The sequence below is a fragment of the Paroedura picta genome, chromosome 2 (assembly GCF_049243985.1).
Source record: "Paroedura picta isolate Pp20150507F chromosome 2, Ppicta_v3.0, whole genome shotgun sequence".
Taxonomy (NCBI): domain Eukaryota; kingdom Metazoa; phylum Chordata; class Lepidosauria; order Squamata; family Gekkonidae; genus Paroedura; species Paroedura picta.
The window spans coordinates 33,062,009-33,080,641 of NC_135370.1; the positions used below are offsets into that span (position 1 = coordinate 33,062,009).

At 51.0% G+C, this 18,633-nt stretch overlaps 1 protein-coding gene across 9 annotated transcripts in view; it reads right to left on the reverse strand.

The window, feature by feature from the left end:
- Nucleotides 1-373: 373 nt before the first annotated feature.
- Nucleotides 374-18,633, reverse strand: part of HOXD3 (homeobox D3) — an 88,674-nt gene continuing 70,414 nt past the window's right edge. For 8 of the 9 annotated variants that reach the window (XM_077319637.1, XM_077319640.1, XM_077319634.1 and 5 more), the window contains 3 exons: nt 15,115-15,198; nt 6,444-7,110; nt 374-3,352 (listed from right to left, as the gene is read on the reverse strand). In XM_077319637.1, the coding sequence (XP_077175752.1) occupies nt 2,601-3,352; nt 6,444-6,993 (1,302 nt within the window). In that variant the 5' untranslated portion in view covers nt 6,994-7,110; nt 15,115-15,198 and the 3' untranslated portion in view covers nt 374-2,600. Of the gene's footprint in view, nt 3,353-6,443; nt 7,111-15,114; nt 15,199-16,346; nt 18,587-18,633 lie in introns of those variants that run through there. The other variant, XM_077319642.1, reaches the window with a different exon arrangement.

Genomic DNA, 18,633 nt, shown 5'->3' on the forward strand with positions numbered 1-18,633 from the left:
GCGTAAAGCCCTCTCCCTCAAGTCCATCCCATCAACCAATCCGCGCCTGCGGATCCCAGCCTGACCCCACCCCCAGTCCCTCCGACCCCACTGAGTGACAGCCCTGCTATGGAAGGGGGAGCTGATCTGGCCCCTCCCGGCCATTGTTGGGCTTTACAAGAGGGGAAAGTGAAAGGCCCTGGCCTGAGGGGGGAAAGTACAAGTACAAATCTCCCCGCACTCCCTTCGCTCTCGGGGAGTCTTTCCTGGGAGACTTTAGCATCAGGCCTCGTGTCTTTTCTTCTCCTCCCCAAGGTGCCCAGTTGTGTTGTGTCTTTGCCCCCAAGAGCAGAAGGGTCGCAAGGAGGGAAAAAGCCATGTTTAGATCCAGAAGTGGTTAAAATATGTCTTCGTTCGAAGCTGTTTATTCTGTTTTGTTTACAGATCTACAACACTTGGGTAAAAGTGAAATCGAACAAAAAAACCCAACAACAATAAAAGAAAACCCCAAAAGGATTACATTTTCTCTCTTTCTTTCTCTCTCTCTCATTTGTTAACACAGCATTTAGTTTTAAAAGATACCGAATGGGAATCATATATATGTCATCATCATTGTCCAAGCCAGACAGAAGTGTAGGAGTTAAAGCTTCTCAGACCCCCCCCCCAAAAAAAAAAAAAAGAAGAAAAGAAAGGCAGGGTTTGCCAGCGGGACTTCGAAAGATGGAGCTGTATTATTAGTCAAACTGAAAAGTGAGGTTCCTTTAGAGTTCTGCTGGGAATTCAGAAGATCTGAATGTAAAGGAAGCCTTCTGTTTTAGAAGAGAGAGATAAGAAATGCTTCCTCCTAAATGAATGGGCATGTATCCTTTGGAACATGTACCTAATGTCACTTTTACGTTGAGAAAAGCTTTATAAATCCTGTAACAGATCAAACAGCCGGGTATAAATAAAGAGGAGGGGAGGGAGAGATGTTTGTATTTGTTATCCCTTTTAAGGTGAGGGACAAAACAAAACACGTTTGTTTTACACCGGGATTGTGCCAAATGTCTGCTACAGAAGACAATATTAAATAGTGATAGAGCTAATTTCCTAGAAGGAAAGCCATTCTGAGAATTTCAGAAAGGTTTCTTACTCTACATCCTACAGCACTCTGTCCTTTGTAGATATTTGATTGTCAATATTTCTTCAAAGTTTTAATTTCTTTCTCTTTTTTTTACCTTCTCTCTCCTTAATCAGCAAAAGTAAGTTTGAATTTTCAGTGACCTGTGGTCCGAAATGGATTTATGGCTAACATAAATAAAATGTAAGTCGTAATTATTTATTCAGTGAAATGGACCGCTGCACTCTGAGTTGCCATGGAAATCCAGATTCCATCTGCACCTGTATATAGTTCCTGATCTTATGAAATGGGGAAAGTTAGGGTTTTTAATTGGAGAAAAACATACCAAAAAATAGGGTGATTTTTTTTTTGCTACTGACAAAGTTCTCAGTTTCTCAGAGCTTTTTTTCTGTAGACCAGAATTCAAACAACCCAGAGGCAACAGATTATTAAGCTAAATGAGAGACACTCCCAATCCGAACAGAGTGGCTTTTAATTCTAAACCAGCGGTCAAAGTGGTTCCAAACAATGCGAAAAATTACTATCTTTTAAAGATTTTTTTAAAGGTGAGGGCTCCCTGTATAATGTTCCAGTTTTGTGTTCATTTATGACTTGACTTACAATTTGCTGCTTTACTTAATCCTTACACAAACTACAAACACCAGCCACTTTTACAACTGTTCAAAACTACTCTTTCTATTTCAGACCAAATATACTAAATAGGTGGGGAAAAAATGGATAGCCATCAAAGACCTGAATCAATCTTCCCGAGTTGGGGGGGGGGAGGGAGGGAAGGGGGCAGTGAAGAAATCTACAGGTATCCACATAAATACATTGAAGAAGACCAGGATTAAATAATCAATGATACATAACAAAAACAAACATTAAAAAACTGCTCCTCTTAAAATAATAAATACATCTCATTCAAGTCCGAGGCAACTTTTTACGTTGCTGAAGAATTTTTAAAAAATATAAATTAACTTCAAGGAAATGTCTCCAGTTTGGTCCCAACAGCCCTAAATAGACTCCTCATCAAGAATTGCTTGCTGCTAAAAAAACAAAAACAAAACAAAGCTAAGAGATTCCTATAACTTACCTTGCAATACATCATTACTGATTATGACTTCTTTGTGGATATACAGTCAAGGTGTGTGTGTGTGTTTATTTTTTAGTTTATCTCTTTTAAGGGAGGGGGAAGGATATTGCACAGTCATGCTTTTGAAGGGCTAAAAATGTTTAAAGGAACCTTCCACCCAAAAAAAAAAAAGGAACGAGAAAATGCATTGTTGTCAACCCAGGAGTCGCCAAAGAACAGACAATAAAGTGTTAACTGTTTACTGAGGAGACCCAAACTATAAATCCACTAATACTCAGGCTGTTCAAAAGTAATACTGGGGGGGGGGGAGTGAGGTAATTTAAAAGGAGTACATGTCAAAACTTCCTTTCTCTCTCTCTCTTTCTCTCTGTCTGTGTCTCTCACTCACTTTCACTCTCTCTCTCTCTGAAAATCCCCCCCAGCCTACTACAGATGCGTCAGTTTGGGCGCTTCCTGAATCCTTCCCTGAGATGCGTGGTGCGAAGTCAGATCTGTGTAGGTGGGGTGGGGGTCGCAGGGTCCGTGGTGGTGGCTGCCGGGGATCTGCGCCGCGCAGCTGTAGTCCACGCTGGCCGAGGAGGGGTGCGAGAGGTGGCCGAGGTTGAACATGGGGCCCGAGGCCGGCATGGAGTCGACGAAGTTCCCCCCGACGTAGACGGGGCTGGCCTGCAGCGGCGGGTTGGCGAAGCCGCCGTTGCTCTGCAGGGCGTGCGGGTGGTCGTAGTCGGCGCCCGGGTACCTCTTCTGCTGGGTCAGGCAGCTGCTGAGCGGCGCCGTGTAGGCGGCCAGGCCGTACATGTTCTGCTGCGACTTGGCGAAGGAGGGCGGCGAGGGCGCGTCGTAGCTCAGGCTGTTCACCGTGGGCAGCTGGCTCGGGTAGGCGACGTGGCCGGCCCCGCTGAGCGGCGGGCTGCGGTCCGGGGACTGGCCGACGGGCGAGTGCAGGATCCCCTTGGCCTTTTGGTCCTTCTTGTACTTCATGCGCCGGTTCTGGAACCAGATCTTGATCTGGCGCTCGGTCAGGTTCAGCAGGTTGGCCATCTCCACCCGGCGCGGGCGGCACAGGTAGCGGTTGAAGTGGAACTCCTTCTCCAGCTCCACCAGCTGCGCGCTCGTGTAGGCGGTGCGGACCCGCTTGGACGCCGGGCCGGGGGGGCTTTTGTCCTCGCAGTTCTCGCCTGGCCAGAAAGGGGGGAAAGGGGGGCGGGGGGGGAGAGAAAGAGGAGATGATTTACAAAACTCGATAAGTCATCCTGCGGCACAAGGAGGGGGGTGGGGAGAGATGGTTTGATATTCGGGCCCCGGCGAGGTCTTTGCGTGACCGTCTGAAAAATCGCTACTATCCACCTACACCGAATCGTTTGGACTCAGAATGGTGTTTGTGTGTGTAATAAAGGACCACCACTACCCCCACGCACATGCCCGTGCCTTCTATTTCTCCCCGTTCTAAGGCAATTCTAAATGCCGTCCCATTACACACACACCGAAAAAAGCTCCGAAGCTGAAATCCGGAATTCAAATTCAAACCGGACTCAAATCCGGAATTCAAACCAGACTCAAACCTGTTTCTCTCAAGGCAGGAATTGGGTGAAAGAGCTCTTATTTCGGCAATATTGGATATCGACCCCAGGCTGGAGGGGCTACTGAGGAAGAGGCTACGCACTTTCCCCCAAAGCGCCCCCCCCCCAATGCGTGAATGTCGAGCGGGATTCGATCTCCCGCCTTGACAGCAGGAATTGTGGGGTCTGAGAGGCGAATTTGACATGCCCGGGGTAAGGCACTTTCGAGGTCCTTAAGCAATCCTTTGCAGCGGGGCTGCACGAAAAAATATCGCGAAAGTGCCTTCCCCAACGCGTGAGAAATGGAAGAGAGACTCGGCTCTGGGGGGAGCGGGGAGCAGGGGGGGCGGTTTCTCAGAGGGACGGGAAAGTTGCATTCGGAGGCGGGAGAGCTGTAAATCATCGGCCTTAATTGGACGAATCGATCGATCCCTGCGACAAAGCTCAGGAAAAGGGCTCTTTCGCCTGGCCCCAAAGAAGGACAGAGGCCCGGGCCGCGCGCGGCGAGGACAATGGGAACCGCGGCGGTGGCTGCTTCTCCGCTCCCCGCCGCTAAGCAGAGCGAGCCGAGCACGCTGGCCTTTGTTAGCTCTGCGGCCGGGCTCGACGGAAAGCCCGGAGAGGATCCTGAGCCGGCCCCGAGGGAAGGGAAGGGAAGGGAAGAGCGGACCGGCGCCCCTGCGCCCTCTCTATCTCCAGAGAGCTATTTGGTCCCACCCACGCCCTCCCTCCGTGTAAATAAGGGGAGGGATGTCCCCCCACCTTCAGCCTGCTAGATACCTTCTCTCCAAAGGCAGAGGCGCTTAGGGGAGACAGCCCCCTTTCTCTAGACCTAGGGTGGGAGAGGGGAAGGCAGACCCCTGGGGGGGGGGTCTCTAGAAGAGACTCACCAAAACCCACATGGGAATCAAAGTCTAGGGGTCCCCCAGGCTGATTTTGCTACAAACCCCTAACTGCGCCAGACTATTAAGGGTGACTAAGGGAAGGGGGGGGGGGGAATCAAGATGTTGTTTTTCAGGGATGCTTTGAAGCAGTGGGGTTTGATAGAAGGCCCGGCCTTTATGTTCGGTGGAAGTGTGAAAAGTGGAAATCAGTGACATCCTGAAGGCTCCACAGGGCTCTGCAATCTCTAGATAGAAGAAAGGGCATCTTAAAAGGAGGGACACCTCCTAAGAAGGGACATCTGGCCGCCGTCTTTGAAAAAACTAACGCCTAGCCTGTCTGAAGTTTGAGATGACAAACAAAAGCATCACCAGCACCCCATCCTTGCCTTTCCTTGCTGTCCTTTCCCTTCTCCACCCGCAAAGCACAGGCATTTACTGAGAAGACAGTCTTGTCTATTGGGCAGAAATTCACTCCCATGCAAAGCTGCTTAGAACCACCTCTTTGTACACAAGCTCTAGCAGGGGTAGTCAAACCGCGCGGCCCTCCAGATGTCCATGGACTAGAATTCTCTGGCAGGAGCTCATGGGAATTGTAGTCCATGGACATCTGGAGGGCTGCAGTTTGACTAACCCTGCGGAAGCAGGTTTAGTGTGGGTTGTAATCAGTTTGTGTGGTGATTCTTTTCCATTTTTGTCCTGGCCCATCCTTAGAGCTCCAGGAAGATTTCACTTTTTATTTGAAGATAAATCTGGCCAAAGTTGGGCAGGAGAAAGAACTGCTTCTCGATGTTTGCTTGGAAGGATAGGGTCTTGTTTTATTTAGCAAATATCTAGGAACCCTGTTGGTTTCCAAGCACCAGAAACAGTTGTGACAAGGTTGGACCTTCCTGTTGAACCAGCCCGCCTTCACAATTTGGAATGTAAGCTTTGAGGTCACACAGGAGCATTCCTCAAGGGTAACACAGGACTCTTTTAAGGGGATCTGAAAATCTTGCTGTCCTGCATCCTGCAATTTATCTTACTTTCCCAAGATTGTCCCCAATCCCCTTCCTCCACCTTTCAGGCCTAGCAGAACCCAGCCAGTATCATCTTCATTTGGTTCAGACTTGGCTGTTCCACCAGCAGAAGAGCCTTGTGTGACTCCAGTATCTGCCTTAAGAGACTGGCTTTGGACCATACTTATATTTCAAGGTCTTAAACTGCAAGAGAGTGGTAGCCCTGTCTGTTCAAGGTCTTCAGCAAAGTCGTTCAACTGGAGATGCTAGGGATTGAACCTGGGACCGTCTGAGTGCCAAGCACATACTCTTCCACCAAGCCACAATGTCTGGTGTAGCAACATAAAACAAAAGTCCAGCAGCCTCTGAGAGAGGAAACATATATTTCAACATGCACTTTCTTCCAAATGCCACTGGAGTTTTGATTTATCTCGCCCATGGACCTCTGGAGAGCCACAGTTTGGCCACCCCTGGAGTAGGCAGTGCTGACACGGAAGTCCCAACAGTGCAATCCCAAGAGCATTTTCCTTGCAGTAAGTTCCATTGAACAGACCACTGGACAGCACAGGCTGTTTCATGTGTCCCTGTCAACTTTCCTGCAGCCACATTCAAGTGGACCGCTGTGTTAGTCCGAAGCAAGGGAACAAATTCTGAGTCCAGTGGCCCCTTGGAGACCAGCCCAGCTTCATTCTGGGGCTAAGCTTCTGCAGAGACAGTCCTGAAGACCTGTGCATGCCCAGGAAACATGAGGCTGCTTGGTGCCCCCGGAGGGGGTTTTGCGGTGCCCCGCCAAGCCCTTCCTTCCCCGGCTGGGGCGGGGGTCTCCGGTACCTGCGGGGGCGCAGCTGTTCTTCTGCTTGGCGTTCTGGCGGGACTCCTTCATCCAGGGGAAGATCTGCTTGCTGATGGTGGCCGCCGAGGCGCCGGGCGCGGCGTTGGGCCCGCCTTTGCCCTTCTTGGCCGGGCCGGCGTGGGCGGGGTGGGCGCTGGGCGGCGAGGGCGAGGGCGGCGCCGGGCCCTGCTGCTGCTGCTGCGGCGGCGGTGGCGGCTGCTGCTGCTGGGCCTGGGGCTGCTGCTGCGGCGGCGGCTGCGGCGGCTGCTGGGCCTGGGGCTCTCCGAGGCCCGGGGGCTGCGCGGGGCCTGCCTGGGCTCCGGCGCGCATGCAGCTGGCGGCGAGGTCGGCGGCGGCCTTGTGGGCCTGCGGCGGGCGGATGGGCGCGGCGCCCTGGAGGGAGCAGGCCGAGGCCGGGTAGTCGGGGTCGAGGGCCGGCGGGGCGTAGGGCTGCGGCGGGGCCGAGGGGTAGCCGTAGGCGTCGGCTTTGCCGTAGGCCCCGTAGCCGCCGAAGAGCGCCGCGTTGTCGTAGTAGGCGGCCTTCTGCATCTTCTGGGGCGCCGCGCTCGCCGAGGCCTCGGAAAGCAGCCGCCGCCGCCCCGCTCAGGCGGCCGCTCAGCCGGCCTCACGTCCCGGGTCTGGGCCAGTCGCTGCCCGCGGAGCCACCTGCGGAGGAGAAAGGGAAGGAGAGGGCAATGGCGTCAGTGAGGGAAGGAGAGAGGCCTCTGGCCTGGCCTAGGCCCTGCGGGGGCAGAAGGGACTGGCCGCTTAGGATCGCCAGGGAAAGGTGAGGTGGGTCAGGCTCGTTCGCCACACCTTGGACCTGGCACCCTCCGCGCACTTTAGATTTTCCTGCTTGGCACAGGTAGATCCAGATGCAGAAGCACGTCGAAAGTGCAGGATCTGGCCTGTGCGGAATTCAGCGCCTTCTGTTAAGAAGAGCAAAACTGGAAACTGGAACTTCTCCCGCTGAAGAGCTTTATAGACACACATACAGGTGACCTGACTAAATAGAGAAAGTATAGGTAGCCACCAGCCATTTTCAACCTTTTGGGGGTCACCGCCATTTTAGGAGCGCTTCTCAGGTTCCGGGGTCAAACAGGGACACAACACAACAGGAACAGTGAGGCAGAAAATCATGTATTATTGAAGGCATAGAAAATGTGAACATTCCGAGGTACTGGGAAAACTTTTTGAAGGACTATGAAATTAAAGTTTAGAACATTATTTTTGGGACTACATTAATTCATGCACGCACAAAGGAATGGATTACATTATTTCTTTCTCTTTCCCTTGAAGAAAGTTGAACTTTCCAGCAATTAGTGGCACCATATATGACAAAAAAGGTATTTCATTGGTTCAGTTTCCAGGGCCCCCCAAAAACCCTTCTCACACTTTCAGTCTGTGGCCCCCACCAAGTGTGCCCAATACGCAATATGCCCCGTTGAGAATGGCTGGTATGGACACACACACACACACACAGAGTATACTATACTAGATTCGAATCCTTAGACTAGACTGGTGCATTTTGGGTTCTTAAGAGTCAGATCGCCCTTTCCTCATATACAAGTAGAACCTGAGAGTCTTTAAGGACTTGGGTGCTGCTAAACTCCAATCTCAGTCTTTGGCTGCAGACCAACATGGCTACCCCATGAAATTATTTACAGTATTTATAGTCTGTCACACTGCGACTCAGAGGAGATTATCCAATGCAAGTCAAGACCACCAACAGGATGGGCCATCCAATGAATAAAGCGAAAGGGTTTGGACTGCAAAAACCTGAAACAGGACGGGTTTTGAGTGGTGGGAGTTAAAATTGTAACATCACTTTGCCCTACAGTCTGACGTGGAACTTTGGGAGTCTACCACCTCATTCTGCAGCATGCTGCAGGACAGGCTCTGTGTGGAGCTCATGGCCTACAGAACATTCCAGAAGCACTGGAACAAGCTAGGCACATGCTGGTTTTTCATCCTGTCACAAAGTTTACTATGACTAGGATATAATGTTTCTACACGGGCCTGTGTGGTTTTAGGCTACATGACCCTACTGGGACTCTTGCCAGCTCTTCCTCATGTACCAAAATGTATGCATTTGAGGACAAGCCAGACTGTAACTTGACACTGGGCTCCCCACCCTACAGAGGAAGTCACCCACAAAGGGCACCTGGACGAACAATAAAGGCAATAGCCACATGTTTTCGCCTTTGTGAGCTTTAGCTCAAATCAGTGACCCTCAGTGAAGACGTGACATGCAGTGCACGAAATCTTAAACTAGAATCCAAATGTGAGCTTTACAGATATCACAAGACTTCTGTTCGTTTCAAGGCTCCCACCAGGATCTTCTAACCCCACCATATATAATGCACACAAGGCTTCCATTGTTCCTCCTGGAGTTGTGACACTGAAATCACTTGGCACAATAAAAATTACTTAGCACAACAACATGGCACTCAGTTGCCTCATTGCAAGGTTCGCTTCATCTTTCTTATAGATAACCCTGGGCTCTTGACTGACAGCATAGCCATATGGGAACAGTAGAAGCAGACGTTTTGCTTCCCAGTAACTCGTGTTTGGGGTCCTAGGACATGCACTCTACTGTGTATCACAAATCCTGGAGCCCCATTGGACTTCCACCTTCATCGTTCCCCTGCCTCCCAAAATGCCATTTGCTGATTTCCATGTGGGCATGCAGTTCTGGCAATACACCTAGGCTTTTCTCACATGCACACACTCCCCCCCCCCCCATCCCAAGAGTCACATTTTATTCACCATTGACTCCTAAACACACCAATGGGCTTTACCCAAAGTTCTCCGCTCCAGAAACACATACCAGATCAATTTCCAACAGAATTGCAGAGTGGTGCCTTAAAGGCGTATCACATTTATTCCAGCACAAACTGACTCATGAAAGGTTAGTATCATCATCATCATCATCATCATCATCATCATAATTGTGTGCCATCAAGTTGCAAACCAACTCTGGGTGACCACAGTACCATGGGTTGTTTCCAAGGCATGAGCCAAGCAGAGGTGATTTTCTACTGCCTTTCTCTGCATAGCAATCACAGACAACACTGGAATAATCTTTAAAGTGGCAGGGAGCTTTTATTTTGCTGCAGTAGACTGACATGGCTATTTTATGACATACCAGGGCAGTCACAGTGCAATCCAAAGCAGACTCACGCCCTTTCAAGCCCCTTTGACCATGATGAATGTAGAGCAGCATAGCTCTACTTAGGATCGCTCTTCCCAGCCTGTTTATTGGTATCCTAGCTTACACACAATTGCGATCAAATTGATATCCTTTCTTACATACAATTACTCTACATACAGGGACTACAGATATCAGTGGGTTTCATCTACCAAGCATTCTTCCCTTTGCATTCTGTTGCAGATCAGGATGCAAAGGGAAGAATACTCCGTGGCATGAATATTGTGTACTCACTCCATGGCCTCAGCCAGGGACAGAAGGTTAGTGGAAATCCCTGGAACTGCCCTCCAACAAATGTGTGTGTGTGTTTTTTATGACAGTGTAAGGGACTATACAATTCAGGATGGCAAAGGGGAGAGGAAACACTGATGCTGTAGATAGATTTTCCTGTGTGTTGTTTCTGATCATAATTTATTATCTCTGTCTGTCCATCAAGATCAGGGAAATTTGTTATCTCTGCTTTGTCCCTCACCAAGATCAGGGAAATATTTATCACCCTTTCCCTGAATAGGAAGAGTTTTTAAAGGATGGCTTTTCAAAACAGTATCAAACGCAGCCTTGTCAATATCACAATTTTATTTGGAGGAGCGTGGGTGGTTGTGAAAAGAGCAAGCCTTCGGCGAGCAACGAAACGGCTGTTATATTATTCAGCATTGGCATGTGAAAACTACCCTGGACAAATTGGTAGAAAGACTGGCAGGTTGAAAGAACTGAATTGGGACTCTACAGTTTATTCTGTAAATGTTGTCTTCGGAGAAAAACGGGATATAAAAATGATAACTGAATTTCTCTCTATTGCCCAAATGATAAATTATTATATTGTTTCACACAAGCCTTTCTTCACCCTAAATGTTTAATCTTTGTGTCATTTTGGTATAAATATTAACTAACTTTTTTTGTTTACTCTCACCCCCCCCCCCCAATTTTCCCCTGCAGGTCACGCATGCGTGTGAGCCTGGAGTGACATGATGGATGGAACCAGAATTGGAACCTGAAAAACCAGAGAAAATTCCATTGCTATTGTAAACCCTGTCTCTTGGTGTGTGTGTTTTGTTTTTTTTCAAGGAAAGAAGTTAAAGTATAACTAAGGGCATTGAATAACTTCCATTTGCAATATAAAGAAGAAATACATAGGTCAGCTACCTTGGTCTTAACAGCTTAAAAGATACCTTCAAAATATTTCAACCACATCTCCATGTGGGTTATGTTTTGTTCAAAACTAGTATAAAGTGCAGAGCTTGGTTTTCTTTACCAAACTCACAGGATTGTCTGTGACCATACAGAAAAGATTTCACCTTCAGATATTAATATAAAAAGGAGTAAATCCCCTCAAATTACCAGTTGTGTACTATGCTTCCTGCTCTTTGGTGAAGAGAACCCGTTTTTGACTGATTGAACCCTAAGTTCCATGGATGTTGAAGGTAACTTGTCCATTAATGGTGCAGTCTCCTCTTCCAACTGGGGCAAGATTATTAAAATAATGGGGACCTATTACAACGTTCAACATCTTTCTTCCTTTCACCATTTCATCTTCACAATAACAAAGCAGAGAGTCCACCCAGTTCAGGCTGCAAGCATTCATGGCAGAATGGAATTCCAACTTGGATGTCCCATGCCCTGATCTAGTCAGATGCATTTTGGTATAGAACAGAACCGAGATTAATATGTTTTTTTTACTCAAAAGCAACTAGATCCCTTAAGCTGCAGTTGAATGCATAGTGTCAAATGCACGATAGGTTTATTTAGAAGCCAAATCCATGGAAGTCCCTGTTTTAAGATAAGCTTTTCCAAAATACTGTACAATCCTAGACAGACTCAGTAGAGTGTAACTTTTGAGGACCCTACTCTTAGTTTTCTGCTCAGTACGTTGCTTATTGGATGTTCCATCGTATTTACAGCCACATGCTGTGGAATCCACCTTCAGTCCCAGTGAGAAAGGGGGACATAAACAATGTATACAAATCATACAGGGGCTCAAGTATTATTAATAGCCATGAAGGGTCAGGTTTCTAACACTTCATGGCTGTACAGTTTCAAACCAGGCCTAAATGATGCACAATTGCCTTTTTCTAGGCAAGTGACAAACAGCATGATCCTACTGCATTTGCTCAGAAATAAGTTTTGCTGAGTTAAGGTGTAGGATCACAGGCAACAGCTTTCCCAGTTTCCAGAACTGAAAGAGAGAACAGTCTCCAGAAAGTGGTTCCAGTGGTTTACACTAAGGACGCAATCTTATTTACCCAAGTGAACGTAATGGCCATCCATTTCCCATTCATTTCATTCTATGGTTACAGCCTACAATTCCTAGTATTTGGACACTTAAGTAAGTCTTTGATCATCCAGGGCATCCTGATTGATTGCCAGTGTGTGTGAATGTTTCCTCCTAAATAAATCAGCTCAACCTCAGGGGAAAAACATCATTTAAGTGCCTTATGAACATGATACCACCAAGCATCCACTGGTCCCATCACTAATTCCTCCCTTCCAGAGCAGGCCAAAATTAGACCTTATCCTTCATTTCACATTTCTGCTTCCCCAGTAATCATGGATAGAGCTTGTGGATAAACTCACCCTACAAAATATGCACCATGAAAATGTTCTTAATTTAGCACATTTCTTCCCCATCTTTAATGTATCACCCTCAATGTATCCTCTAATTTTATCTAAACTGCTTACGATCACTCTTTGGTTCGTTCTTTCCTGCATCTAGGGGTGGGGGTGGGATGGGGGGAAATGACAAAGAGGGTCTATTTGATGTCAGGTTGGATCCTGTCCATGCTTCCCTGGAAGTGACCCCCTTGAATAAAATGGGCCTTAATACCACTGTAGACCTACTTAGGATTGCTCTCTATCTCTCTTGGCAAGGCTCTTCCAGGCCTTCTGCTACTATGGAATAATTGTTAAATAACTGGACTGGAGAAAGGGAACTGCTATGAGGTTTCTTCTCAAGAACGTTGGTGCTCCTTTATTCTCAAGCCCCTTATCTGTGCTAGCAGAGATCAGCTTCCCTGATAGCCTGCACCGAAGGGCACTCTTCTGCGGGTTATTTCCCCCCCAAAACCAGCCTAGCGCCTCGCTGCGCCTCGCTTCATTCACCAAAAACTAGGGCTTCCCCGAGCAACATATCTGAGAACATTCGCCCGCAAAAAAACCAAGAAGCTTTATTTCTTTTCTGAAATACCAACTGCTTGTGAACTCTGCTTGAACCTAAAAAGGAGGCACGGGGCCATAAATCACACGGACAATGTTCTAGTGTTTGGTGGCTCATCTTTTAGATCTCCCTCCCATCCACCCCCCACCCACACACACACACACACACACACACAGGCGAGCACATGCCTTCCCAAGGCTTCCTTGAAAATGGGCTCGGGTGGGTGGGGGGAGACCTTTTGCATGTTTCGCCTTTGCAGGAACACCCTCTGCTAAAAGCAGTGGCCTTGTTGGGCTGTAGGTAACATCCAGGCGCACAAACGCATCCACTTGGTGGCTTGGGGGGGGCACACAAACACACACACAAAGAAGGGCCCCTTTCCCCCAACTCTTTCCAAGCCGGGTGGGAAGCAGCAGAGGCGAACTCACTCTCCGCCTAAGGAAACCACCAAGTGTCCTGAATCTTCTTTCCCGGCGTCTAGAGAGGTTCACCTTGCGTGAGCCGCGATGCTCTCCGCCAAGGCGAGGGGCCCTTTGTTCCCGGACTACTCTCGAGATGCTGCTGAGTCTCATCTCTGAACATCAGACTCGGCTGGAGAAGAAGGGGAGGGGGCAGAACAGGACGCTTCACCAACCTCCCCTCCCCCGTCCCTTCTCTGCCTCCCCACCAGCCTGGCGCGCACCAACCCCCCGCCCCTCCCCCGTCCCGTCCCGTCCTCCCCCCACCCACCCCAAAAAAGACACAAGAACGCGCTTCCCGACCAGTTCCCCGGCGCTGGCCCGGCCGGTTTCGATCCCCCCCCCCCGCCCCCCATATTCATATGAAGCCGGTTCTCGACTAATGCGCCCAACTACACTTAATTCTGCCCGGGAATCAATATCTAATATGATACCGAATAACTAAAAGGCAGTGCGAGGGGCCGGCGGACTGGTTATTAAGCAGCAGCCCGCCGTTCTCACGGTGCATATCAATGCTGCTGTCACGGCGGCGGGGAGCAAAATTTATGACTCCTGGCGCTGGGCAGGGAGCGCTTCGGGAGGGAAGGAAGGAAGGAAGGGAGGGGGCGGGGGTGGGGGGCGAGGCGAGGCGAGGCGCTTCCCCAGCTCCGGCCCGGCCGAGCGCGGCGCAGACTGCGTAGGAGGGAGGGAGGGAGGGAGGGAGGCCGGCCGCGTCCCCCCTTCCCTGCCGCTGGGCCCGGGGGCGGCCGGCTATAAAGAGGCCGGCCGACCGGCCGCCTCCCGGCAGGTCCCGGACCGAGGCGCGCTTCGCTCTGGGCCGTCGATGGCGGCTGCAGTGGGAGCCGCGGAGGGAGGCGCCGCCGACGCCGCGAGGGAGCCTCGGGGGAGAGGAGAAGAGGCCGATCTTTCGGGGGGGGGGGGACGGTGGCCAAGGGGCCAGGGGCGCCCCGCTGCATCTAGGCCCTTGGGCGAGGGAGGCGGCAGGCAGGCCGCGGGGGCGCTGCTGCTGCTGCGAGGGGCCAGGATACGGCTGTCGCCCCCCCTCCAGTTTCCACTCCCGGGCCTTGGCCACCCTGTGGGCCCGTTGCTGTCCAAGGGCCCCTCTTTCGGACCAGGGGCTGCCGCAGCTCTGTGTCTGGGAGCAGCAGCGGCGGGGCTGGGGCGATCCGGTCTAAACGGGGGAAGTTTCAGCTCCAGGGGGGACGGAGGGCTCGGCTATGCCGGAATGGTGGCCGCAGTCCTCGTCAAGACTTGCCTGCAGCCCCCCCCCCCACACACACACACACAGCGCCCAAGGGTGGCTGGGGCTTCAATCAGGGCTTGTGGCCCCTTCCTCTGCCTTCCGTTTATACCTGTCTACGGAAGCGGCCTGATAGGATATCAGTTCTGCATTGGCGAAATAATTATAATAACCTTCATTATAACCCTTTTGCTCTTGTGCGGGATTTGTTTAAGGGCGGTGAAATTAACGTCTTTCTTTCTTTCTTTCTTTCTTTCTTTCTTTCTTTCTTTCTTTCTTTCTTTCTTTCTTTCTTTCTTTCTTTCTTTTCTTTGATTGTAACCTACATTATGTCATCTTGTATTCAGGCTGCCCAGGGATCTTCTTTGAGAATCCCCACCCCCCCAAAAAAACCTCTCCCAGTTAAAAAAATCATCTATTGGCAAACTTCAGGTATAACAAACAGTGAGCAAACATAACAAATACAGAGTCCAGCAGCACCTTTAAGACCAACGAAGATTTATTCAAGGCGTGAGCCTTCCAGGGCATGCACTCTTCCTCAGACTAAACAGTGGGAAATCGTGATTTTTTTTTTTTTTTTTTGTAAATAACAACCACCACCACAACTCACCACGTTTATGTTTTTTCTTTAATTTTGCCCGTAAGCCTTTTGGTAGGATCTTCGGGTTCCTTTGGATAAATCGCTGAGACGTGCCTGGAACAAAGAGGGAATAGTCAGTGGAAGCGGCATTGCTTTTTTCGCTCTTAGAAACAAACACGAAAATCCTTCCCTCCCCCTGTACAAAAGACTTCATAGTAAATATAGGCATTAAGAGCTGCAATGAGTAACATGAACTCCAATAGGACTTAGGGGGATGTGCATTGTGGCCTCCCTTGGCTGCCTAATGTTGGATACGAGCCTGTTTATTCTCGGCGAATTCTTTGTGATGCTGAACCGGGACACCCAACCGCCCTGGAGACAATCTCGAGTCTCTGAAAGCCGAGCAAGTTCACCAGGACCGCGAATCGACACCGTTACACCCACACACCTTCCCCATCCCCTTCCCAAGTCATTTGGGGGATCAAGACGGGCTGCTTTGAGAATCCTCATTTTCGAAATCGTAGGGAACAAGATCTCTTAAGAAGGTCTGTCTCCGGGAAGGGAAGGGGGGGGGCAGCATCGTCGTACAGTTTGGGGGAGGGGGGAAGGAAATGCAAGAGCCGGTGGGGCCAGGGAGATCTGGGTCGCGCCGCTCAGGAGGGGCTGGATTGGATTGTGCCTTCCCCGCAGACACCCCGAAGAGCAGGCCAGCGTCACAATGAGGGCGCAGCAGCCTTCGGGCCTAGGCGGCCAGGAGGACCCCCGCGCCAGACCCCGCACAAGAAGCCCGTCTCATGCATTATGTATAGCGGTGGGTAGCCGGGCCGGGTCAGGCGGAGAGAGGCCCGGCCTGCCTTCACCTCCCCAACTGCACAGCGGTCCTTTCCAGACCAGGAGCGTCCCGCCAAGAGAGCAGGGGCGTCGGACCCCTATGGCAAGGCTGGAACGTTTCTGGGGATCTGGCCATAGGATCCCCGACGCCCCGACTTGGCAATTTCGGGGGTTGGGCTTGGAGGGGCTACTGAACTCCAGTCACCTTCTTTTTAAAGCAACAACAACAACGCAGAATGCCCCCCACCCCTCCAAAGAAGCCCTTCCAGGAAACCAGCTCACTGTGACTCTCCTCGGGAAGAACTTTGAAAACAGGGGCGGGGGGGGGAGGAATGGAATCCCCTCACAATGAAGCCCCTGGCATGATGGAGGGAATATCTAACGAGCATAAGCCTCCGGCATGACCTTTGGCTCGCACAGCCATAACTCACCGCTTAATGAACCACCGGCGGAAGGCCCGGCACCCGAGCGCCCGGCTCTCTCCTCCGCCGTCCCCGTCCGAGCCCAGCTGGGAGGCGGCCTGGCCCTCCACGGGCCAAGCCCCCGTCCATGGAGGCTTCGGCGAGCCCGAGGAAGTCGAGCTGGCTGCCCGCCGAGCTCGAAGGAGGCCCCGGCGCTCCCAAGGCCTGCCCCGGCAGCCCGCCTTATATCATCGATCCACGTGGGCCTGCGTCGCCTTTCAGGGGGCCTTAAAATAGTATCTCTCTACTCTTCCCCCCCCCCCCTTACAACTGGAGTCTGTTTTAAAACTATATCACTGCGCACAGCGTTAAGATGAAAACTTAAAGCTTGGTTGTTTTGTTTGTTTGTTTGTTTTTGGGGGGATGCATCTGAGATGCCCGTCATTGTCACCCGCGGTAGAGTAACGTGGTAAGTTTTTTTGTGTTCCCACCGCTTTCTTTTTTTTGTGCCTAATTAATTATCGACTTCTGAATCCCTTCTGCAGAAGAAGCACCGCACCTCTGGGAGAACCTGATTAGGAGAGGGAGAAAGAAAGAAAGAAAGAAAGAAAGAAAGAAAGAAAGAAAGAAAGAAAGAAAGAAAGAAAGGAAGGAAGGAAGGAAGGAAGGAAGGAAGGAAGGAAGGAAGGAAGGAAGGAAGGAAGGAAGGAAGGAAGGAAGGAAGGAAGGAAGGAAGGAAGGAAGGAAGGAAGGATCTGATTTGCACCAGGATGCATTTTTTGACAGTAGAGCCACATGTTTCTTCTGTTCTCCAAGGCCTCACCTGCTTCCTTGGGGCCTTGAAGGGAGCTGTTCGCCCACCCAGAGCTTCAAGCTCTGCATAAAGGGTGTGAAGGAGTTTGGGAGGCCCCAGGGCCTGCCTTGGAGGGCTGATCCATCCTAGGGCCCCAAGGCGGAGGGGACTGAAATTTCAGGCGAAGTCCCAACCAGGAGTCTTCCCTGCGGTGTCAGGAGATGAAGGGAATGAAGTGCTGTTTGTCCGTAATTGGATTCAGGTGAGGCGCCTGTCAGCCTCGCAGCTTGAAGGCAGGAGAGCTTGGAAGGGGGGGGGGGGTGACCAATGGTCAGCTTCTTCGACCCAGCCTCGGACTAGCTCCTTATACTCTCTCGCCGTGTTCGGGATACTAATAGAGGGTCAAAGGAGAAAGGCCCAAGGAAGGAAATTCCTCCTCCAGACACCCGGATAGCCGAGCTCTAGCTCTCCAGCGGTCCGGGGCTGGACTCCTACGCATACAAGAGACCTACCTCCGAGTAAACATGCCCGGGAACCGGCCTCGCGATCCCATCCCTAAGCCCCCTTGCTAGGTGCTGAGTTGTATTGAAATGGAGTAGATTTACTTCCAAGCAAAGGCGTTTCGGATGTTTGGAGCAATGCAGCTGCAATATGCTCCCCCAGCAATAACTCACGTCAATTCCACCGAAATCCATCACTCCCGAATAAGCATATTTAACAGCGGAGTCGGGCTTTGTTTTTTTTTTTGTGTGTTTGTTTTTTAACTCTGCCGTTTTAAATAAGACGGGCATTTCTTTGGCCGTCTTTCACACAAGCCTTGCCAAGGCACACCTCGCAAAACGCTCCGGGGAGGCTACATCCGTGCCGGGTTTGTTTAGAAACGTGATCTTTCCTTGATACCGACTGGACGCCATCCAAGGGACCGCGGGGACGTGGGCGCAGGTCCTGCCACCCTAGGCGGAGTTGCTCCCTTGGGATCAGACTCCGCAGGGAAGGATCAGCTTCGGCGACCGCCCAACCCAAGCTCTCTTCCGAGGGACCGCGCAAAGGAGCCGGTGGCGTCTGCAAGCCACAGGGCCTAAGCCTGCTCGATTCCGCGGGGAACACCCAACACACAAGCACAAAAAAAGCCCTCGCTTAGCTGCATCCCGAGGACTCCCTGCTTAGGACAATAGGAGTCCCGCAACCGCGCTGCGGTCAGCAAAAATCTATTCGGCCGAGGGGACCCATTCAGAGAAGAAAAGGAAAAGATATTGGGGAGGGGGCCCCGGTTTGCTCCGCGAAAGATTCTTCCTTTCCCCCCCCTCCCCCGGTTCCCGAACCAATATATAGCGTGACCCCACCACCTCTGGGAGTGCTTTAGAGACGCCTGCAGACCGGCCGCCCCGACGGGCCCTCTCCCCGAAGCGAAGGCTGAAGTCCAGAGCCAGCCCGGTGCCTGGCCAGGCCGCCCACGAGAAGCCAGTGGGACTCGGATCGCCCCCGGATAATCACGCTCAGCCCCCCCTCCCCCCCAGCCGGAAG